A 26,367-nucleotide genomic window follows, 5' to 3' on the forward strand; every position below is an offset into this window, starting at 1 on the left:
GTTAAGGACCTTCAACTCCCACGTCTGAAAAGAGAAATGCGTCATAACTTTTGAGTAACTGAAGACGTTGATAATCTAATCTTTTACCTTCGTTGCAAAGATTAATGGATACTTATAAAGAAAATAAACACTTGCCATTAATGTAGTTGTAAGTTGGCTCCCTATCCTGCATAACTGTCTGTCTGTTATGAATAATGTCCGTGTAAAGATGCTGCTCCATTGTATTAATCTTTGTCTTCTCGTATTTAGTTCCACGATACTTCTTTCTGCAAAGACAACAGTAAACCGGTCAATATGTTGAAAGTCGTTAAAATTGAAAAAAAATATATATGTAATTTCTCTTGCTCGCAAATTAAAATTGTCGCAAACACGATATGTGATTAATTTACCTAATGCACACAAACAATCCAAATAAGATGAGCATTAAGGCAATTCCACCTCCTACAGATGCTCCAAGTGTAAGGGTGGAGACAATTAAATGATTGGACATGGCATCATCTTCATTGAAGTAAAAATAAAGCACAAACAATAAAATCTTTTATGAAAATTACTTCATTTAAAGTAATATTTCTACACAAATAAGATGAAAGAAAATAAAAAGAAAAAAAAATGTCCAAAATTATTTTGGAAAAAAATTAACCTTCACAAATCGGAATCTCTGTAATATTAAACCTATTGCCATCGCCACACATGGCAGTGGCTATTCCACGAAGGCGGAAACCACCCTCACACCGAAAGTATATTTCCTCTTCATAAGAGTAGTCTTCCTTGTAGTCTGTTATGTTTAAGTTTTTACCAAGATATGGTTTTTGGCATCTAATAACTATAAAAGAGAGATTGCAAAGATAATTTATTGAACATGCCATTTATTTCTATTTTAAGGTGAAGCCATAATCGTTTAACGTCATATTGTTCGCCCGAATTGCTATTTTTATGTACAATGCAACCCCTCCCAAATATATACATCTTTGAAATTGTTTCTAAGAATTCAATGTTTTTGCTTCCCAAAATGACTAAAAATAGACTGCAAAATATTTTTACTAGACGTAATTTGACAATTTTTAATACCAGTCTTTATGTTTAAAAAGTAAAATGTGTTATGAACTGTTTCGTATTAGCTTTAAAGGAATATAGACACAGTTTCAGCTAAGAATTTTCAAATTTATTTTTTCCATTTTTACAGTATTTAACTAAGGTCTTTCTAATGATCATCAAAAATTTAAACTTCAGTTGTCGAGATACAAGACAGATTTAGAGCTCCAAATCTTTGTTATGTAAACATGGCCAGTGTCATGTTTTTTGTTAACACATGTTCATATACTAATATATGTTTGTCCAACGCAGATAATTTTAATAAAAAAGTTAATTCTAAATACGATCAGACAGTTTCTAGTGATTTGCTGAATTTCATTTTGGTATAAATATATTTTCTATATGTAAAGATAAACAAGGCACGAGCCTTGTTTACATTATGAATAACTTTAAGTTCTTTATCTTGTTTGTTAATCATCAAATGATGTTCAAATATTTGCTGATCATTATAAATGATGCATTAGATAGGAATTGTAAACATTAAATTTTGGTTTAAAAATTCAGTTGAAACTGTGTCCATGTCCCTACAAAAGAATGGGGGAAAACTGGCTTGGTGTTAAAGAATTCGGCAGAGATGGGTAGAGACGCGATACCTGATAATGAGGTTTTGATCTGTGTAAAAGTGATATTGACTTGTTAACGAGATGCCATACTCGGATTAATTTCGGAAGGAATTTTTTCAAACTTTAAATATTTATTTCACAAACTCATATAAAACATATTTATAAGGGAAACACAATTAAAGTAAAGCCATTCTCGTTTGATGTCATACTGTTAACCCAAACATTACTATTATCACGCACAGTTTAACCCCGCCCCCCATTACATGTTTTAGAAGTTTGTAGAGATACATGTTTATGCACCTGATAAGATGTTTCAATCTATGTGAAAGTGCTTAATTGTCTTGTTATGCTTAAGCCTTTGACAAGACTTGATTGAAGTGAAAACTATATAAAAAATGTATTTAAAATTCATTATTTATTTAATTTCAATTCTAATACCTGGAAGGCTTCGTTCAAAAATAAATGTAAGTACAATGTACAAAAAAAGATTTTCCAAAATATTTCAAAATAAACCAATGCATAATAAAATTGGAATACAGGACTCTGTAGCTGGGGTTTATTGCATTAATAATAAAAGAAACCTGAGTATGGCATCTTCTCAAGAATTTAGTTTCAGTCGTAAATTACCTTATCTAAATATGAAACTTAAAATGTCATCAAAACATAGATGAAAGAAACAACCTTCACAACGAACTTCATTTATATTTTGTTGCAAGTTTCCATCTGGGCCACATGTGACTTCTGACAGATCTTTGATACTGTATCCTTTGTCGCATTCATAGCGTACTGTATCCTGATATTCAAAAAGTTCCAAAGCATTGTTGTCAAATGCTTTATGAAGATGGGCAGTTGAATGGGTAATATTTGGGACAATACAAGTTATTGCTGAAACGTACAAAAGAGACTGTTTTAAAACAATGTAATGAAATTCATCCAATTATTTTGATATATTTTTACTTGCTTATACTACAATGTAAAATGTCAAACATTCTTTTTCTAATAAATCATTTAAAAATGAAATATAACATTGAGAGGCGTGTATCAATTAATAACTCTAAGCTGTTATTTTTTTATATATAAAAATGGGGCTCATAGAAGAAGATGTTTGAATCTAATTGACATGTTTCTTCTGATTTGAATATCATTTGAATGCCTTTATGTCTGTTTTTGATGATTGCTTTTTATGATCGGTTAACAATTGATGTAGTGAATTCTAAAAGCAGTCTCAATTTTCCCCTTATAATTCCAGTTTAATTCGATATGTGTGAGTGGATGTAAGGGTGTGTTTGTGTATGTGAGTTAAAAATGCTTTGTATACTGCTTTGTAGATATTCATATGAAATTTTGTTCATATACAATGGATAATTTGAATTTTAAAAAATCATCCAATTGTGAATTTGTTTTAACAAAAAAATGAAAATAATGGGAAAACCAATATTTAAATACTTGTTCGAGTAATGAAAGTACATAGTTAAACTTAAAAAGTTTTATGATAGTTAAAGTAATATGTAAAGAGACCACTGGGGAAAAACTGAGAATTTTTTTCGAAATATATTTGTCGAGTTGTCTCACCTCACTTTTAAATTATGAAGACTTTCATACATGTATTCATATTTTAAAGAACAAAATACTTTTTCACAATTTAATTAGCAAAAGGAATAAGCAATGAATCTGCAATATTTTAAACATCAAAGTCTAACCATCACAAGACATATTCATTCCTGAAAAGAACCATCCTTTCTCTCCACACGTTGGATTTAATCCATGAAGTAAATATCCCACATCACAATTGATATTCGCAGTTTCATTCAGATGAAAAATACTTTTATCTGGTAATACCATGTGAGGTTCAACAATCGACTCCACATCACAAGTTATTTCTGCATTAAAACAAGATGTATTTGTGAAACGCTGATGCTCATTGCATCTAATTGCAGCTACATGTATTGCAGCTTATGATGTTCATCATAACTATGTACTCATTTCTTCGACGTAATATCAAGAAGCAGAGAAGATTTTTTTAATACTAAAATATCCATTTTTTATTTGACATAGTTAATGAATTATGTTACTACAACCAAGATTTTATGCATATTCAATATATGATTATAAGGGTCCCACCCTTACATCTAAACCCCTGACCTAAGAATACTTCATGAAATTCACATTTTAGAAGAAGCACATGAGTATGCTCTAAGACTTAAGTATCCTTTATAATACGACCCCCAAATCCCTAAGCATGGGGACAAGAATTTCACACTTTATGCTTATTACAACCATGCCAACTTTGCGACTTTGTATAATACCCTATTTAATTCTATACAAAACTTTGCATATATATAGTAATTTTTTTTTTTGAAATTGTGACAAAATCTTATAAAATGCTCCACTTAACCTGGAAAAGTCAATTAAGTCCGGGGTCATGAAACAGATTTAGACATAGTCAAATTTTCAATCGCCCGTAAAATATTTCAATCAATGAATTAATCTTAATATTTGCACTTTTGTAAATCAATATTGAAACGTTTTTAATTTGGGTCTGCTTTACTTCTACCACATTTATAAATATAATTTAACGATTTTGACTTAGACCTAAAATGTTTCATGATTCTGGTGCATGCCAGGTTATCTATTTGAAAATTAATCTTTGAGAAATGTTGCTGAATTCTAAAAAAAGTCTGTGTTATTTATCCTTATATGCAAGTTGCATTGTAGTGGTTTAAAAGTTGATAAATTAAGATGAAAGAGTTACCTTCACATATAACTTGAGTTAAGTTTTGTTCTAAATTGCCACCTAGACCACAAGAGACTTTGGAGAAACTTTTATGTCTGTATCCTTGTTGGCACTCTAAGTACACACTGTCTCCGTATTCCAGAGAAACTCCGTCCCAATAATTGTATGCTTTGAGAAGATGTGGTATCGCATGGGGATCTTTTGGCAATTTACAATGATAAGACGCTGTAAAATGAAAACAAAGATAAGTACCGGTATTAATCATTTGCGTTTTTGCTGAAACAATATGCACAAGAACTTTTCCAGATGTTCCATTAGTCTGGTTTATTCTACCTATTCCCATTTTTTGTAAATCAAATGGGAAAAGGTGAGATTTTATGCGGGAATAGGTGGAATTTTATTTACAATGAAAACATATAATCACTGTATAAACAATGATTAATGAACACTTCCTTGAATTGTGGACGGGTATACGAGGGTTGTCCGATAAAATCGTGGACACGTTGTCTAGTGTGAAAAATAAACTTCACTCCCCTCTGAAATTTTAACTACGTTTTAGAACGTATATTATGAATAAACATAGCAAATTTCGAACAGATATATGCATAACTAAACAAATTATGACATTTTGTGTTATGTATTGTTTCGCCTTACGGCGCACGGATGATAACGTCAAAGTGTCCAAAGCAGCGTCACTGCAGGGCTGGGCTTCACAAAACTATCGTAAGATTTGTCCTAAGATAGATCTTAAGATCTGACTTATGACAATCATAAAGGCCGATACACACGTTAAGGCTTGCCTTATAAGTCATGGAACTTAAGTACTACCCTTACCGTGTGTACACCCTTAATACACGTTTTTTAGAGCCTTCCAAGTCTGACTTAAGGCCGGTACACACTTTAAGGCTTGCCTTATAAGTCTAAAACCTTACGTTTTGCAGGACGTACGGCTCTCACGTCCACACGCTAAGGCAAGACTTGCAATATTATAAACAACATTTACATAAATTCCAAGTGTCTTTGAGCTATAAACAGTGTGCATTATTAAACGGAATAATAGATTACTAGCTAGGACTTTGAAATAGTTTTACCAACCAGTGCACCCACAATTCTTAACAAAGAGGAGATTAACTAAAGTATTTGCAGATAGTCACATTATCTTATTCGAATATACCTTGTATTTTCTTCAATATACCAACGTGCATGGTTTTATAAAAATAGATTGAACTTTGGGTAAATGGTTTTCATTGGTCAAGAAATGAATGTCAGCTAAGTCTTGTATTAAGAAATAGCTGTAGATCACTTAATTTTCGCGACACCTTATTTTCGCGAGATAGCCATTGACTCTTCAGTAGCGAGACAAAATTTCACGAATTGTGGTCATTGCTCTATATAATCTTAAGGAATTCTATTAAGCGCGAGAATGAAATTTTCGCGAACATGTTGTCTCGCGTAATTACGCGAAAATAAAGTTCTCGCGAATAAAAGTGATTTACAGTAGAGCAGTGTTCTATTCCAAAGTCAGACTTGTAAGGCTCCAAAAAACGTGTATGAAGGTGTACACAAGGTAAGGCTAGAACTTAAGTTTCATGACTTTTAAGGCAAGCCTTACCGTGTGTACCGGCCCTTAGGAATAGAACACTGCTCTATTCCTAATACAAGACTTACAAATGTAGCTGACATTTATTTCTTAACCAATGAAAACCATTTACCCAAAGTTCCATCTATTTTTATAAAACCATGCACATTGATATATTGAAGAAAACACAGAGTATATTCGAATAAGATAATAAAAATATCCGCAAATACTTTAGTTAAACTCCTCTTCTTTGTTAAGAAGAGTGGATGCACTGGTCAGTATTTACTATTTCAAAGTCCTAGAAAGTAATCTATTATTTCGTTTAATAAAGCGCATAATTTATGGTTAAACACATGGAATTTATGTAAATGTTGTTTATAATATTGTAAGTCTTGCCTTAGCATGTGGACAGGAGAGCCGTATGTCCTGCAAAACTTGAGGTTTTAGACTTGTAAGGCAAGCCTTACCGTGTGTACCGGCCCTAAGATTTGTCAATGCTGTTTTACAAAACTATCTTAAGTATAAGAAATCTTAAGACAAATCTTAAGACGAATTCCATTCTTCAATTTCACAGGGAATATTTGTTAAGAACATGTATGCCCGAAGTTTAGTTGCCTTTCCTTAATTTTGCGGATATACCCTAGAAAAAAACCCAAACATTTTATTGCACCAAACTTTAATGTAATCGGGGTGTGTTTGAGTGTGTCGGAGGTTGGGTCAACAAATTAAATTTGAATTAATTTCATCACCGTAGAAAATAATTAAATATAATTTGTTTAAATGTCTTCTTGCTTAGAAAATAGTAGTTACTGACGAAATTTATGTACTATAGTATTTCTATTTATAAAAAAAGATATTAATGTACCTTATCAATAAATAAACTGCACGAATTTCGAACACAGGATCTGGAATTAGTTTAGTCATTTTAAAAATTGCTCAAATTAGCAATGCTTGGTCAAAGATAATTTGATAATGTGATATTCTTGCGGGCTATGAAATTGAAATGAAACAATTTGAATAAAGTTATATATGATACATGGATTTTCCATAAATTTATATACATGACCTTAAGAAGCCTTAAGAAGCATTGGGGTGGGGTGGAGTACACTTTCAGTTGGGAGGGGACACATGTACAAGCATTAAAATGAATAAAGTGGAAAAACATAGGTACATTTTAGGCAAATTATTTTTCATTATTATTTTTTGCGGAAGGGGGGGGGGGGTCATCGTTCCATCTGGCCTAATATGGTCCAAAGGACTGTTCTATCACTAAAAACCGTTTATCTTTAAATATCCTTAGGTTTTTAGCCAAAATATATACTATCACCAGTTTCACATTAGACTTAAGACATGTATCTAGTTGTCTTAAGATTTTGAGAGATCTTAAGATTATCATGAGATATGACAGTTCTGTGAAACAGTTAAGGTGTGCAATCTTATGATAATTTTCGGTCTTAAGACAGATCTTAGTCATAAGACTCATTCCCTCTTAGATTTACCTCTTACTCATCGTAACTACGTACTTAGTTAGTTTATTTAATACCCAGGGGCAGAGAAGAAGATTTTCAAAGAAATAATGCATTTTCACTATTTAATCAATAGAGCCTCGCCCTAACACCAGAAACCCTGACCCTGGGTCATTAAATTCAAAATTTTGGATGAGTCACTCTTGCTCATCATAACTATGAACTTAGTTTACTTAATACCCGGGAGCAGAAAAGAAAATTTTCAAAGAAATAATGCATTTTCACTATATAATCAATAGAGCCCCGCCCTAACACCAGAAACCCTGGGCCCATAAAATTCACAATTTTGGTAGAGGCACTCTTGGTCATCATAACTATGTACTTCGTTAGTTTATTTAATACTCAAGAGCGGAGAAGAAGATTTTCAAAGAAACAATGCATTTTCACTATATAATCAATGGAGCCCCGCTCTAACACCAGAACCCCTGACCCTGGGGCCATGATTTTCACAATTTTGGTACAGGACTCAATGGTTATTACATTCATGCTAACAGTTTGACTGCTTTTTGTCCAGGAGTAAAGATGAAGATTTTGAAGGATTGCATTAATTTTGGTGGTTTTGGCCCCGCCCCTCAGGCCCCACGGGGGCAGGGACCATGAATATCACAATTTTTGTTTCCCTTCACCCATAGATGCTTTATGCCAAATTTGGTGGAAATTGGTTGAGTGGTTGCAGAGAAGAAGCTGAAAATGTTCAAATGTTAACACACGACGAACGATACACGACGACGGACGAAAACTCAGGTGACCTATTGCTATCCGTTTTCTAAAAAGTAAATAGCCGGGTATACCAGTCCTGACCTCTATTGGTGTTCATTAATTATTGTTTATACAGTAATTGTATGTTTTCATAGTTAATTATTTATTTACACAAAAATTCCACCTATTCCCATTTGAAATCTTACCTTTTCCTACCTGATTTTCAAAAAGTGGGAATAGGTAGAATGAACTCTCCGTCCGTCTAGCTGTACGTCCGTCCGTCTGTGTGTTACGCTCTGGGGTACCCATGTCTTATCCGCAACTCCTCTTATACCACTGAGTGAAATTAAATAAAACTTTTACAGAATCTTTATTACATATTGCCATTGTGATCTCCTATTTTACTTTTTGATCCGACACATATTTTGGGTTTCCTGGCCACAGCAAAACATGGACTTTGCCATTATGACCATATGGGAGGCGGGGGTATCATTTAGTGTGCTCGTTGCTCACAGTATCTCTAGTTTGCAAGTGGGAATTGGTGAAATTGAGATTTTAAAATAGTGGGAATAGGTAGAAGACACCATTAGTCTTTTTATGCATGTAAATGATGCTGGTAGCTATTAATGGAGTTTTATGAAGAGACTTACTTTTACAATCTACGACTTCTACAATTTAAACAGAGACTCCAATTACTAAAATGTAAAAGTCAGCTGTCGAATGTAAAGCAAGTCTCTTCATAAAACTCAATTTAAAGTATAAATATTCATTCAAAACAAAAATTCTCTGTAATAATTTCCTATAAAATAACAAATATGTATACAGAAATATGAAGATGACAAAAAGGAAAACAAATTTAACATTTTAAAGATATTTTAGAAATTAGCCTTTTGTATCATTTACAAACGATATTTTATTCCAATCCATGAATTATTTTTTGTTGCATAATTATGTGTCCTTTTAAGATTGCTTGTACAATATAAAAGAAATTTTGAATAAGCCATCTTATATGCACAAAATCTACGATATGATTTCAACCGGGTAGTAAATGAATCTATATATTTCAATGCAAGTAAATAACAGCTTAAACTAGTTCTAATTGTAACGGGGACCGTAAGAGATGTTCCCCAAACGCTCCCCAACTCCCTTTTTGTGCCAATTTCCTTTAAAACCTTTTTTTAATATGCTCAGTTATCGCAGGATTTCATAAAAGAATTTTAAAAGCTACAATATCAACTTTTTGCCCTTTAACGCATTGCATGCAAACGTACGTGCATGCACATGCAAGGTGATCATGGCATGTTGTCTAAACTATTAACATATCTTTATATTCCAAAAATCAATAAAAAGTCATAAAAATATAAATGTTATCATTTTTCAACTACATTGCTCATTTTTCGCATTGCGCTTGCGCAAATACATGCAAGCACGTCCTTGCATTTAATTTTGATAGTAGCATCATGTAGGAATCCATTATTTCTATTCTAAATTTCATCCTGTTCTGTTGAGAAACAACAAAGTTATAGGCATTTAAAGTTTCAGCCAATCAGATTGCAGCACACGTAAATTTACATGCTTTCATAATAGTTCTTATATATCATGCAGTAGATCTTCATAATGTACGACTATGTTCAAAATTTCAAAGGATTGTGACGTAAAACAAGAAAGATATTGAGACTTTAGTTTTAGCCAATCAGAGCGAAGCGCACGTGCATGCGCGTAAGATATTCCTATTTTGACCATGTCATCTTGTTGATACTACTAATATATTCATGCATTGTGAGTTTCAAAAAATTCCACCAAGAAATAGAAAAGTTAAGGCTTCATCCATTATATTGGTAATTTCACATGTTGCACGTGCGCGCTCTTGCCAGCACACGTGCATGTACGTGCTTTCATAAAAATACTTATAAACCATGCTGTGGTTCTTCATAATGTGTGACTAAGTTCAAAATTTCAAATTATTATGACGTAAAACAAGAAAGATATTGAGACTTTTGTTTCAGCCAATCAGAGCGAAGCGCACGTGCATGCGCGTGAGATCTTGCTATAATGACCATGTCATCTTGTTTATACTATTGAAATTTCCTTACATTATGCAAGGTTCCACCTAAGTCGAATTCAGGAGAACGCTGAATGAAAAAATAATCCTTATTTCTCGGACATGCTGCCACCCCGCAAGGCATAAAAACCGCCACTCCGATCGTCGCATAGAGTTTGACGCCTAAATTGGCTTAATTAGTAACAAATATTGACTTTTAAAGTAGGACTGAAGTTAAATTCTATCGTACAACTTTATTACTGTTTATGATGTGAGGAAAAAACCCTAATGAGGTCAATTTTGAAACAGAATATCATGTCAGAAGTCGAAAACGTTGGAACCCGCTGGTTGCAAAGCAACGAGTAGGTCTTCCGTCCTGTTTGACCGGAAGTAGCTTTCAATTTTAACAAAAATGTGAAATAACGCCCAAAAATGGGTTGAATCCTCTAAAGCTTTGTTATTTAATGCAAAATAAAGCCATTTTCTGCTCTTCAGGTTTGACTGAAAGTGACGAGGACGGACGAAAAATTAATTTTTTGGCTCACAGAGACATATGTTACCCAAAAACTTGTCAAGAATGGCAAAAATACGCGTTTTCCGACTACTTCCTGTTTGGTTTCGCCGGAAGTGACGATGCCGGACGTATTTTGACGACGCCAATAGATTCAGCTTGACATTTTGAACAACTTTGCTTCTTTTACGTATAACAAATTCTGAACACGTTTTGAGATATAAAGAAAAAACTTATGGCCCCTCTAGGTCTTAATTTTAGGGGCCAGCCCTTTTTACAAGATACGTTTTGAAAGATCTCAGAATTCTACACTTCTTTTGTTCTATATGCTTCCGATAAAAATGAAATACATTCCGAAAATCTACAGACATAGGTCTACCATACCTGAAAGTATCATATGTCTATCTAAAGCCGTTTAGGAGAAATCGTGCGGACAAAACGACCATTAAAATATCATTAAAGTGCTAATAACTCCGGACCGGAAGTGATGTCATCAAAACAGAAAAAAAACGCTTAAGGTTCAAGTGATGGTACATAAGTACAGAAAGTTTCATGGAAATCCATTGGGCCGTTTTCGAAAAAAAAATCGCGTACACAAAATCGGTAAGGGAAAAAAAACCAAAAGTAACTAGAGCAAAGCTCGTTGCAATGCAAAGAGTAGGTCGTCCATCCTGTTTGACCGGAAGTAGCTTTCATTTTTAACAAAAATGAGAAATAACGCCCAAAAATGGTTTGAATCCTCTAAATCCATGTTAATTAATGCAAAATAAAGCAATTTCCTGCTACTTCCGGTTTGACCGGAAGTGACGACGACGGAAAAAAAATTAATTTTATGCTCCCATAGACATGTGTTACCCAAAAACCTGTCAAGAACGGCAAAAATACGCGTTTTTCGACTACTTCCGGTTTGGCCGGAAGTGACGATGTCGGACGTATTTTGACGACTCCAATAGATTAAGCTTGACATTTCAAACAACTTTGCTTCTTTGACGTATTACAAATTCTCAATACTTTTTGAGATATAAAAGAAAAACTTTCGGCCCCTGTAGGCCTTTCATTTTTGGGGTCAGTCCTTTTCTGGAGATATTAGTTGAAAGATCGTGTTATTCTACACTTCTTTTGTACTACATGTCTAAACAAAATATTTCTAGATAGAAAGTTATCGTAGAAAAGGTGTTAAAATTTTTGAAATTCTTGATAGGATCATTTTCGGGCCATAGCGAGCGTCGCCGCTTCGTACTTTCGATAGTTGTGATATACTAAAGGCACTTCTCCAAAGGTTGCTATAGCATTCCTGAAAATTTCACACTTCTATCTTCATTGATTTTTGCGAACATTGCCGGACAAAGTGACCCTCTAAAAATGACAAAATTCCAGAAATCTCCGAACGGAAGTGACCAAAAAATATATACCTAGATTTTTTGTTGTTCTATAAGTCCAGAAAATTTCATGAAAATCGATTTTTCGAGTTTTCGAGTATTCGCGTGCACAAAATATGTAAGAAAAAAAAAAATAAAAACTGTGGAAAAAAGAAGGTCTTCCGCTGAAGACGAAAGACCTTAATAAAAGTGAAAAAGAAACCTAAGAATAACTAGAGCAAAGCTCGTTCAAGGTAACGAGTAGGTCTTCCATCCTGTTAGACCGGAAGAAACTTTCACTCTTTAGAAAAAAAGAATAGATACATCCAAAATGGTTTAAATCCTCCAAATGTATGTTAATCAATGCAAAAATTAGCAATTTTTTGCAACTTCCGGTTTGACCGGAAGTGACGACGACGGACGGAAATTTGAATTTTATGTTCCCAGTGACAGATGTTACCCCAAATCTTGTAAAGAACGGAGAAAATACGCGATTTCCGACTACTTAAGATTTACCGGAAGTGACGTCACCGGACGAATTTTGACGACCCCATTAGATTCAGCTGAACATTTTGAACAACTTTGCTTCTTAAACATATTACAATTTCTCGATACTTTTTGAGATATTAAGGAAAAATTTTCAGCCCCTTGTGGCCCTTAATTGTAGGAGCCAGCCCTTTTTTCGAGATATCATTTAAAAGATCATGTAATTCTACACTTCTTTTGTTTTATATGTTTTAACAAAATATTTTTAGGTAAAGAGATATTGAAGAAAAGATGTCAGAATTTTTTAATTTTATGATAGGACAATTTTCGGACCATAGCGAGCGTCGGCGTTTCGTACATCCAGTAGTTATGATATACTAAGTGCACTTCTCAAAAGGTTGCTCTAAGTATCAATGAAATTTTCATGCTTCTGTGTTTAGACTTTTTTTGAGAAATCTGCCGGACAAAGTGACCCTCTAAAATTCACTTAATCGCAGAAAACTCCGAACCGGAAGTGACGTCATCAAAATAAAAAAAATTCTAGATTTTTTGATGTTCTATAAGACCTGAAAGTTTCACGAAAATCGATCGAACCGTTCTCGAGAAATCGCGCGCACAAAATCGGTAAGAAAAAAACAATAAAAATAGTGGAAAAGAAACCTAAGAAAAACAAGAAGGTCTTCCGCTGAAGACTGAAGACCTTAATAAGTGGAATAACAAGGTCTTCCGCTGAAGACGGAAGACCTTAATAAAAATAGTGGAAAAAAAACCTACGTAAAGCAAGAGGGTCTTCCGCTGAAGACGAAAGACCTTAATACATGTAATAAGAAACAGAGTAAAAACAATATGTTCCCCAACTTCGTTTAGGGAACATACATGTAACAAGGTCTTATCAATTTAAATCTTTAGGGGGCTTTAAAATGTATGAATTCTTACCTTCGCAATGGAACATCATCCCTGGAAAAGCCCATCCCCGTTTTTCACATGTAGGGGCTCCTCCTCGTAAATAATACCCCTCTGTACAACTAACATTAGGCGTTTCGTGCAGGAAATATTGACCCTTGTATGCTGTTACTTTCATGTGAGGTTTCATAAATACATCTATTATGCAAACTATTCCTAAAATTAAAGATCATCTTTTTAAGCATTCATTTTTAAAATAGAATAAAAAAAAACAAAAACAAAATGTTTTTGTGAAGTAAGAGGATTTGCGAAAAAGAGATGGATACCCTTCGATATTATAGAAAGAATGACAATGTCATGTTTTGTTATGCGAAACCCTTGGTTTAATGAAACTTTCACAAATCTTTGTTAAATAGTGCGAATGAGCACCTCCTATGTTACTTTTTGATCGGACACATATTTCGGTTTTCCAATAACAAAACATGGACACTGCCATTCTTTCTATAATGTTAAAGGGTACCCATCTCTTATCCGCAACTCCTCCTATACCATTATACAAAATTTAATGACACTTTTACATATTTTTTAATTACCTAATGCCATTGTTCACCTTCTAATTTATTTTTATTATCTGACACATATTTCATGTCTCCCAGGAAAAAAAGGAATTAGTCGTTATAATAGTATGGGAAGCCGGGGGGGGGGGGGTTATCATTAAGCAAACTCAGTTCTTAGTACCTTAAGCTATTTCTGTAGTAATAACGCCCTTCAGGCTGGTCCTGTCTGCTTCCTTGTTTGTTTTCATACATGTATGCATATCGGTCTTAATCAAAACATTAGCTAAATGTTGTGCCGATAAAATATCCAGTTGATAGTATCGAGTCACATCTAGATAGTACGGAAGCATATTAGTGCTACTTGGACACTTCATTCTATTTTTTTATTTCTACACTTTAATATGTAAATTTTACATCTTAAAGTGTAAAATTTACAGATTAATGTGTAAATGTTACAGATTAAAGTGTAAATTTTACAGATTAAAGTGTAAAAATTACAGATTAAAGTGTAAACTTTTCACTTTAAAGTGTAAAATTCACAGATTAATGTGTAAATGTTACAGATTAAAGTGTAAATTTTACAGATTAAAGTGTAGAAATTAAAAAAATAATAAAGTGTCCGAGTGGCACTAATACGCTTCCGTAACATAGCTATATACATGTATATATATAACATGTATGACTTTTTATGAAAAGTTCATATACCATGCGCCATTATGTTATGTTGTATCACGAATCATTTAGGAACGATTTATCTAAAATGTAGAATTTGTGTACGAACTGTTTTCCTCTGTGTATTGAATTCATCCACATGTTGTAACCAGCTAAACAAGTAGAGCTTTTTTAAAAAGCTTCCCGTCTTTAGCGACAATCTTAAACTGTAAAACTGATCTACATCTATCAGGCCGTATAATTCTTTTGAATTTCTTGATTTTGTATTTCTACATTAGCTTTTTACTGGCATTAGCCCTACCACGGTTGTCGCTCGGTCATCTCCGTAAACTTTGACTCGCCGAGAGCTTTCGGCAAACCTCGGCTGATTCCATTTCCTTCTTCAAACAAGGAAGGGGAAAAGAATAATAACAACTTGTAAAGCCTGCAAGCAATAAAAATCAAATTTTATTTATAATGAAGTTAAAGAGATCTTTTTATTTTTTGCTATACAATAAATCATGTTATTAGGAATTAATTACTGCTGATTTTGTTGTTCGTTTTGTCATTTTTTTTTAAGATTGAAAATCTTGCAAAATTGTTAAGTCGTACGAAAATTAGATCATCAGAAAGTTATCTCCCTTGCCTTGAACAGCATTTCAACCAATGAAATAATTGAAAATTTTCTCATCATGCATTTTCTACCAATCACAAAAGAGAGGAAATGCATAGTCCGAAGACTGTAAAAAACTTCAACTATACAATACCGTCTTCCAAGGAAGACGGTAATAAAGGTTTTGATTTGTTTGTACGGCTTTTGGTGTTTTCCATATTGGCGTGGTGGCAGCGGTATACGTTATTCCACAACCCGAAGAGCGGACAACAATTTTAATTCATGCGAATGTGAATAAACACAATTGCCAAAGCGAAAGTGCATACAAACAACTCAGTTATTCCCGAACTGTGCATATCAGAAACCTCAAACGTCACATAACTCATCTGAAACTATTGACATGGCTACAACACGTGCACCGAAACAATGGCCATTAACAAAGAATGAAACCATTACTTCGTTCGAAGCTTGGCGCCAAAATCTCCAATACACACTTTCACTAGATACGAATTTTGCACCGTTCCTCGTCAATGGGTTCACTTGGCTTAAAAAGACACCCGGAACTCCCCTAAGAGGATTTGAAGATGACGATGAAAACGTAGCTGAGAATGCCAGACGCACAGCAGCACAGAAAGTTACTCACCCTGAACTGATGCTGGGTCAGATAGCTAACTTTTGCCCTGTGGTATCCAGAAACACTATTGTGAAAAACTCCACTTCTGTCAATGCAATATGGCAATCAATCAGACAACATTATGGATTCCAATCAACCGGAAGTCACTTTTTGGACTTCGACAACATTCATTTGGAGGCAGGGGAGAGACCAGAGGATCTATATCAACGCCTTATGAGTTTTATAGAAGACAATCTACTTACTCCTAATGGAAACATCAGCCACCATGGTGACATACCGGAAGCAGATGAGGAACTTTCTCCAACACTTGAGAATCTTGTAATACTCACCTGGTTGAGACTTATACATAAGGACCTCCCTGCATTAGTCAAGCAACGATATGGCACAGAACTACGTTCCAAAACTTTGGCTTCCATTAAACCAGAAATTTCACAAGCTCTTGATACCTTACTCGATGAAATTCATGCATCTCATGACTCCAAAGTCCTACGCACTGCCTTTATCAAACAGACAAAAACTTCAAATAAGAAGTCCCTCACTCCAACAGTAAAACGAGAGTGTCCATTATGTAAACAGGCAGGACGGGTCAGGTTTGACCACTTTCTCGGTACATGCAAATTTCTGCCGGAGGGAGATAAACGGTTTATGACCAAGTCAAGACGACTGGTGGAAGCAGACGACTCCGACAATGAAGAGCCCCCAGATGACATTCATGAGCATCGATCTCATATTCGACGATGGTGATCAGTCATTTACACCCTCAACCCGCCGTGTTAGCACTACAAAATCAGCTTAAATCAAAGTATTTTATGAGCATCATCCTGTGTATTTAACTATTGACTCTGGTGCAGAAATAAGCATGATAAAGACAGCATTTGCAGAGTTTATTGGAGCCCCTATTAAAAGAACATTACAAAATGCTCTCCAAGCTGATGGTTTGACAGCACTCGACAGTGTTGGGGAAGTACACTTAACCCTATCACGCGACAGTGAAATACTTCACCTTGATGTCCTAGTTGTCAACGAATTAGATGTCGACATTTTGGCAGGAATGCCATTCATGATGTGCAATGACATTTGCATACGCCCCTCCAAAAACCAAGTAACCATTAGGGATTCCACTGTTATTCATTACCTACCTGATGACGGTCCTACAACTCCCCGTCATGTACGCCGTGCTCAAGCCTTCATTCTTAGGGCAGAACCAAAAACAACAGTTGTTTGGCCTGGAACATACCTAGAACTCAAGATTCCTGATGCTCTACACCCCGAATCCACTCTTTCAATGGAACCACGAGTACATCATAACAAACTCTTGAACTGGCCTAAACCAACTTTAGTCGAAGCTGTAGGGGGTAGAATTCGACTCTTGAATGACACTAATGAACCCCACTTAATCCTCAAAAACGACCACTTGTGCCAACTTCACCATACTTCTACAGAGTTCACAGATTTAGATGAGCGTACAAACTACATGTCTACAACAGATCCCATACCCATCACCTCCAGATCATCAGGATCATCAAATTTCAATTCAGATACTGTCAGTGTAGATCCGGACAATATTCTGACAACAACTGATCGCCATAAATTTAACAAGCTACTTCAGAATTATGACTCTATATTTGATCCTAATTTTAAAGGGTACAGTGGAGCGGCTGGCAAGTTTGAGTGTCATATCAACATGGGACCTGTTCCAACCCCCACAACGAAAAGGAAGGATGCCACAATATTCCAGAGACAAATTACAAGAATTGCAACAAAAGTGCGATGAACTCGAATCCTTGGGTGTACTTAGAAAACCTGAAGAAGTGAATATATCTGTTGAATACCTTAACCCCTCCTTCCTTGTCAAAAAACCTAACGGAGTCTACAGACTTGTCACAGCCTTTGAAGATGTGGGACGCTACAGTAAGCCACAGCCGTCGCTCTTGCCAGATGTCGATTCAACACTTCGCACTATTGGTCGATGGAAATACATTATTGTCTCTGACTTGACATGTGCATTCTACCAGATGCCCCTTTCAAGACCATCCTTAAAGTACTGTGGAATTGTAACACCCTATCGAGGAATACGTGTGTATACCAGATGCGCAATGGGCATGCCTGGATCTGAAACAGCTCTGGAAGAACTCATGTGCAGAGTACTTGGTGACAGTTTACAAGAGGGCTGTGTAGCAAAACTAGCAGATGACCTATATTGTGGAGGACAAACAGTGGAAGAATTACTTCATAATTGGGAATGTGTACTCAAGTCCCTTGCACAAAGTGGACTTCATTTGTCTCCAACAAAAACCATAGTATGCCCTCGCTCAACCACAATACTTGGATGGAACTGGACAGAAGGAAAGATATCTGCCAGCAAACACAAGGTGTCCACTTTATCTTCATGTAGTGTTCCTGAAACTGTAAAAGCCCTTAGATCTTTTCTCGGAGCGTACAAAGTTCTTGGTCGGGTGATTCCAAATTGTTCAGACATTCTTACTCCACTGGAGAACTCAATAGGAGGAATGCAGTCAAAAGACAAAGTGCCGTGGACTGATGAATTGCGGGAACATTTTACCAATGCTCAGGAGAAACTGTCCTCAAACAAGACCATTATCCTACCTATACCATCTGATGAACTGTGGGTTGTTACTGATGGCTCAGTGAGTAAGAGAGGACTAGGCGCCACTATGTATGCTATGCGCGATGGAAAATTGCATCTTGCTGGATTCTTTAGTGCAAAATTGAGAAAGCATCAGGTAACATGGTTTCCTTGTGAGATTGAAGCACTGTGTATTGCCGCGGCTATTAAACACTTCAGTCCCTTTATAATCCAATCAACAAAACAGACTCATGTACTCACCGATAGCAAACTACCAGAGATTTTGTGTTTTTTATCGCAAATTGACTAAAAAATTTCGAATAGAAATTTTGGCATTTTCTAGTCACTTTTACATAGAGCAACCTATATACTTTCTGAAAGTTAAAATCCTTAAGTATTTAATTTCGTAGAGTAAACTGACATTGCGGTTGCCATGGCAACGAATAAGACCCATAATTGCCAAAATATGTGTTTTTCTTCTTTTCACTTCCCAGAAATACGAACAAATTTACAAATAACGCTTCCATAATAGAAGATTTAGTGATACTATAGAAAAAAAGCATATTGTGAACTTGTTTCAAATTATACTAGTTAATTTTATTTTAAAGGGAGGGGGGGGGGGGTATGACACAATGTTCGCCATCCGTAAGCATCCTTTAACCCCCAGAGATTTTTCAATTTTTTTGCAAACTTGGAGAAAAATTTTCAGATGAAAATAAGGAAGTGTTCTACTTACTTTTATAAAGAGAGTAACCCATACATATTCTGAAAGGTAATATGTTGAAGAATTTAATTTGGTATTTAAAAAATGGCGTAACGGTTGCCATGGCAACCGAATTCATCCCGAAACTGTAAAAATGTGACTTTACACGTTTTCTTTGGAGATGCACAACTATAAATTGAATAACATTCCTTTTTTGGCAGAGTAATGTCTGATACTATTCATACAAAGCATGCAAATAGTCAGTTTTCAATTGGTTTTAAGATTTTCTGGTCAAAAACAGATGAGGTAATACAGTGACAAAGAGACCGCCCCCTGCTCTTCACTCTAACCAGCTGTCCTTTTTCTGTGATAGTAAAAGCTATCTTAAAAACTGCAACTCCTCAGAGGGTTTTTGTTAGATTTCAATAGAACTTCGAACACTAGTGGACGTCACTAGGCCCTAGTAGGGAACATAATTGTATCTATTGGTTCTAATGGAGGATGTTGCCATGGTTATTTAACGTTTTCTTTACATTTCTTATTGAGCTAGTTATGCCAATATCTGACCTCATAAAATCTCAAAAAGGTAAACTTTGTGAATACTCTTTCAAAGTGTCACTTTTTAAAAAAGAATTTTAAAAAAAATGTAAATCTAGAATGTTATTAAATTTACATATTGATATCAAACGTACATTGTTTATTTATTATTGTACATCCTTGATAACGCACATAAATGGTTACCATAGCAACAATGCCAAAACTTATTTAGTTCAATTAACTACGTCACAGACAGATACATGTACTAAAATTTCAACATCAATTGATCACACATATGAATTACTATGATACAGAAATTATCTATATTTTACAAAATCTCAAAATAAAAAACGCGCAAAAACTTTATATTAGATATCATTGAAATGGTGACCATCTCAATGAACACTTTATCCAAGTACTTTCAGTCTGTAAAGTTTATCTTTGCTGGTTCAAACACAATATATGGAATTTGGATGGACCTACAGACGACTGAAATTAAGTTGTCATTCTGCTGATTAAAGACAGGAGCACTGTTGAAAATATACAAACAACAATCATGACTGATAGAATACAAAGCTAGGCTTTTTATGCAAGCAAGTTGTGATTAGCATGGAAGGCCTGAAAACAAGCTCCTCTACAAAGATGTACATTACAAATGCTACAACCAAAAAATGTGTCACTTCTTCGACCGTTCTGTGTGCACTGCTTACATTTTCCACGTGGTCTCGTGAGCTTTGTGCTAATATGTCTGTCGATACTGGCAACACTAATACATGGAAACCCCATTATTTGGCGGTACCGCAACAAAGGTGTGAGTTTTCAATGAAGAATTTCAACAGTAAAATGTTATGCTTGGAAGAAGTGCTCCCGGCTTGTGTATGACGCGCAACCTGTCTCTTGAGTGAGCTTTCACATCTGTTCATCTTTGCACATAGGTGACAACCAAACTTTTTGCCTAACATATGACTATTCGTTTTTATTTCTTATTAAATGTACGAAATCCATATTCTTGAAAGAAAGCAAAGATTTAAACATAGAAAAAACCTTTGAGTTGAAACCCCCTATGTTAACAAACCTTGAAACCCCGTTAGGCAAATTAGAATATGGCCACAAAAGTTTATATTTCTTACAGAAAAAAGAGACTGCGAAAGGTGAAAAAAGTTTCCATGGATTGTTTTTATATCAATCTTCATCTACCATCATTAAAATGAGCTTTAAAGGTCCGCTTTTGAAAATTATAGAGCAAAGAAAGTCATGCAGCGATACCACAACTTTTCCCAGTCGACTGGACTGTCCAGAAGTGTTTGCAGAATCCGTAACGTTTTCAACCAGCCTATTGCACTAAATTGGAAGGTAATACATTCTTACAAATCGTGCGCATGTCATTTGGCCCCGAAGACTTCATTAGCAACGGATTTTTACAGATACATTTTCCAAATGCAAAAAATCACCGCTTCGGAGTTGAAACCCCATATGTTACTTAACCGAAACCCCATATGTGCCGTACTACACGGTGGTACCGTTATTTTCAGTGCAATTTTTTTTTGTTATGATATGTAAAATGGAAACGATTATATTTGATTAATATTTGATTAATTGTTCCTGAGTACATGTATGAACGACACAAATTCGACATGGATTTCTAGAAAAAATATGGGTGTGCGCGGGGTGCTGAGCCAATGACTAAATGTTACTACATGTACATACATGTATATCTCTTCCAAAGCTATAGAAAAAAATCTTAATGACTCAGATCATGTTGAACATTAATTCTTCTTTACAAATAAGTCATTTAAGAAATAAATCTGTTCCAAGTATCAAAATTATCAGTTTGTTTTACGTTGCGCTCATAAACAGTTTCATTGTACATACATGTAAAACGTCAATTTGGCGTCACAGTGCATTTTGTGTGTTTTACTCAAAAAAGATCCAATATTCAACTACAAATATCTCTGTAACGGATGCATGTATCTTATAATGTTTGTAATAAAAATGTAGGGAAAATTCCCAGCTTTCGGGTCATGGCATTTATTTTTATTTTATTTTGTGTTGTTACTAAGATAAATCCAATAGAGGATAGCACAAAATCAGTCATTTATGCGTAATTTTATCAACTTCCTGGGTGGATTTGAAATATTAACTTCAAGTTTACGATAATTTCTTAACATCATGTAGAAAAACTTTGTTTAGCAAAAATGTTCAGTTTCTTCTCTAGTTTCAGAAAATATCAGTTGTTTTGTTGTATCCCAATTATTTACAAAACGCCAACAGTTTAACATCTGTGAATGAGAAAGTGCGTCCAAATGCGTCTCTGGGGGTTAAAGGGTTAAGACATGTATCTAGTTGTCTTAAGATTTTGACAGATCTTAAGATTATCATGAGATATGACAGTTCTGTGAAACAGTTAAGGTGTGCAATCTTATGATAATTTTCGGTCTTAAGACAGATCTTAGTCATAAGACACATTCCCTCTTAGATTTACCTCTTAATCATCATAACTACGTACTTAGTTAGTTTATTTAATACCCGGGGGCAGAGAAGAAGATTTTCAAAGAAATAATGCATTTTCACTATTTAATCAATAGAGCCTCGCCCTAACACCAGAAACCCTGACCCTGGGTCATTAAATTCAAAATTTTGGATGAGTCACTCTTGCTCATCATAACTATGAACTTAGTTTATTTAATACCCGGGAGCAGAAAAGAAAATTTTCAAAGAAATAATGCATTTTCACTATATAATCAATAGAGCCCCGCCCTAACACCAGAAACCCTGGGCCCATAAAATTCACAATTTTGGTAGAGGCACTCTTGGTCATCATAACTATGTACTTCGTTAGTTTATTTAATACTCAAGAGCGGAGAAGAAGATTTTCAAAGAAACAATGCATTTTCACTATATAATCAATGGAGCCCCGCTCTAACACCAGAACCCCTGACCCTGGGGCCATGATTTTCACAATTTTGGTAAAGGACTCAATGGTTATTACATTCATGCTAACAGTTTGACTGCTTTTTGTCCAGGAGTAAAGAAGAAGATTTTGAAGGATTTTGGTGGTTTTGGTCCCGCCCCTCTGGCCCCACGGGGGCAGGGACCATGAATATCACAATTTTTGTTTCCCTTCACCCATAGATGCTTTATGCCAAATTTGGTGGAAATTGGTTGAGTGGTTGCAGAGAAGAAGCTGAAAATGTTCAAATGTTAACACACGACGAACGACGCACGACGACGGACGAAAACTCAGGTGACCTATTGCTATCCGTTTTCTAAAAAGTAAATAGCCGGGTATACCAGTCCTGTCCTCTATAGGTGTTCATTAACTAGAACTGTCCAATCGGGACAAAATACCCCCCGCTGGGTTTTTCAGAAGTAAGTTTTTGTATAATAAAGATATGTATCAAACACGAATTATAAAATTTTTCTTCCAGTGACCTTGAACTTCCCCAACTGACCTTGGGTCAAGGTCATGACACACCCTTGGGTCATGGGCAATCTTTGAGTGAAATAAGAACCTACCAAGTTTATCAATAAGAAAGATATGGACCGGACACGAATTATTAAATTTTTCTTCCAGTGACCTTGAACTTCCCCACATGACCTTGGGTCAAGGTCATGACACACCCTTGGGTCATGGGTAATCTTTGTATGAAATGAAAACCTACCAAGTTTATCCTTAAGAAAGATATGGACCGGACACGAATTATTAAATTTTTCTTCCAGTGACCTTGAACTTCCCAAAATGACCTTGGGTCAAGGTCATGACACACCCTTGGGTCATGGGCAATCTTTGTATGAAATGAAAACCTACCAAGTTTATCCATAAGAAAGATATGGACCGGACACGAATTATGAAATTTTTCTTCCAGTAACCTTGAACTTCCACAAATGACCTTGGGTCAAGGTCATGACACACCCTTGGGTCATGGGCAATCTTTGTGTGAAATGAGAACCTACCAAGCTTATCCATAAAAGATATGTGTCAAACATGAATTTTGAAATTTTTCTCCCAGTGACCTTGAACTTCCCCAAATGACCTTGGGTCAAGGTCATGACACACCCTTGGGTCATGGGCAATCTTTGTGTGAAATGAGAACCTACCAAGTTTATCCATAAGAAAGATATGGACCGGACACGAATTATGAAATTTTTCTTCCAGTGACCTTGAACTTCCCCAAATGACCTTGGGTCAAGGTCATGACACACCCTTAGGTTATGAGCAATCTTAATGTGGAGTAGTAGATTCTAATGTCCCTCTGTAAGAAAGATATGGACCGGACACGATTGCACAGACAGACGGACAGACGGACAGACAGACAGACAGACAGACGGACAGACGGACAGACAGACAGACGGACAAGGTGATTCCTATATACCCCCCCAAACTTCGTTTGCGGGGGGTATAATTATTGTTTATACAGTAATTGTATGTTTTCATAGTTAATTATTTATTTACACAAAAATTCCACCTATTCCCACTTGAAATCTTACCTTTTCCTACCTGATTTTCAAAAAGTGGGAATAGGTAGAATGAACTCTCCGTCCGTCTAGCTGTACGTCCGTCCGTCTGTGTGTTACGCTCTGGGGTACCCATCTCTTATCCGCAACTCCTCTTATACCACTGAGTGAAATTGAATAAAACTTTCACAGAATCTTTATTACATATTGCCATTGTGACCTCCTATTTTACTTTTTGATCCGACACATATTTTGGGTTTCCTGGCCACAGCAAAACATGGACTTTGCCATTATGACCATATGGGAGGCGGGGGTATCATTTAGTGAGCTCATTGCTCACAGTATCTCTAGTTTGCAAGTGTGAATTGGTGAAATTGAGATTTTAAAATAGTGGGAATAGGTAGAAGACACCATTAGTCTTTTTATGCATGTAAATGATGCTTGTAGCTATTAATGGAGTTTTATGAAGAGACTTACTTTTACAATCTACGACTTCTACAATTTAAACAGAGACAGGATCTCAGAAAATTGACAAAATGAGGTAAATTTGTCAAGTGTGTCCCACCGCATTTGTGAAAATTGGATAGCAGATTTTCATCTGTCTCCGTTGGATTCACTGTGGAAATTCGATATCATATTTTGAGGTTAATACACCACGTTGTCATTCCACTGCTTACGAAAACATGGACAATTCAAAGTGTGCAAACTCTGCTGTATACCTTCATAGTTTTTATTTATGGCTAGTCCACGAACTTCTCTATAACCCAATATAAAAATATTGGAGACAATAAAATTATACATTGTTCATTCACTTTTAAGTTATGTTTCTACAGTGTAGAATTTTTGTCCAAAATGATTGATTGCTTAATTTACTAGTGGTACAGTTGTAGTAAATGTTACTGATTAAAAACAGCTGGAAAAAACATGTCAAGTGGAGATTTTCCTTGAGAAATAATCAGTCTAAAGAATTTAGCAATTCAAAAATATGTATAAGAAAGTAAAATTCATTCGATAGTAAGATTTTAAAATAAAATAAAATATTCTGATGACTAATCTATCCTATTCTCGCATCATATTTTTTCGCGAAATAACGCGAAAGTTACGCGTTTATTCGCGAAAGTTTCGCATTTATTCGCGGAAGTTTTGCGTTAGAACGCGAAAGTTTCGCGTTATAACGCGAAAATTACGCGTTTATTCGCGAAAGTTTCGCGTTATAACGCGAAAAAAAATATTTTTCTTACCTACGAAAATGAGCTCATTGGGCTTTCGTATTTTTCTACCCCTCACAGCTCAAAAATAAAGTTACTGTATTGACTTAAGTACTCTCCTAGAGATGTAATAAGAAAAAAAAACATTTGACATATGTATTTTTAAAAACAAATAAGGTATTATAGTAAAAAAGAAGTGTTATAGATCACCCTTAGAGGATGGAAGCAAATTTGATAATTTGATTATAGTAGTTTTCCCAGTGGAAGGACTTACGGTACAAGTATATTATTTCCAATTTTAGGATGTTCAAAATGCATATGTCTGAGATAGGCGTTTTGCAACGGGGGAGGAAAACATAAGACACTCACAGAAGGTAAAATCTTACTTTTACAAACAGGAAGGTCTTGGCTATTCCATAAACCATCCTTTCCACAATGACGGATATTGGTTTCGTGATCTGAAGCATACCCCTCTATACACGAAATATTCACTGACTCATCTTCTCTAAAAAACTCCTTTCTCGGGGTTGCTGTTAAGAATGAGCTGTTAAACGACGTAATATCCAATTTGCATCTATTTGCTGAAACAGCATAAGCAAAATTCTCTTTTAGAGAAACAATATGATGAAACTCATTTAATTTCACAATAAAATATTTTGGTTGCACACATACAATGCGTATCCAGTTTTAAGAAAGTGCTTTATTAACGAAAATTACATTTAAATGATATTTACGAACTTGGCATTTTCTGAATTGATATTTCTAAGTTAACAAACAGGTTTGGAAAGAATTTACTTACCAAAAACAAAAGTGTAATAGACCGTTGTAAAAATATAAAACAATGTTATCTTCATTGCCACAACTGACCTCCTCTTGCAGAAAAAAAATTACAAATATTATGCAAGGTAGCTACAGCACTTCCTCGTCAAA

The 26,367-nt window shown here is 35.1% G+C and overlaps 1 protein-coding gene across 1 annotated transcript; it reads right to left on the bottom strand.

Annotated features, from left to right (window-relative positions):
• Nucleotides 1-135: 135 nt before the first annotated feature.
• LOC134276777 (sushi, von Willebrand factor type A, EGF and pentraxin domain-containing protein 1-like) lies at nt 136-26,367 on the bottom strand (the record flags this gene model as incomplete). Its single annotated transcript, XM_062759062.1, has 9 exons — nt 26,237-26,367; nt 25,824-26,018; nt 13,526-13,708; nt 4,408-4,614; nt 3,356-3,535; nt 2,337-2,540; nt 641-823; nt 390-498; nt 136-266 (listed from the first exon to the last, which is right to left on the bottom strand). Coding segments are annotated over exons 1-9 (1,447 nt in total), but the record flags the coding sequence as incomplete, so codon positions are not given.

The sequence above is a fragment of the Saccostrea cucullata genome, unplaced genomic scaffold, assembly GCF_032062105.1.
Source record: "Saccostrea cucullata isolate Sc308-1 unplaced genomic scaffold, CSIRO_AGI_Scuc_v1 ctg7168, whole genome shotgun sequence".
In the NCBI taxonomy this organism is placed as follows: Eukaryota; Metazoa; Mollusca; class Bivalvia; order Ostreida; family Ostreidae; genus Saccostrea; species Saccostrea cuccullata.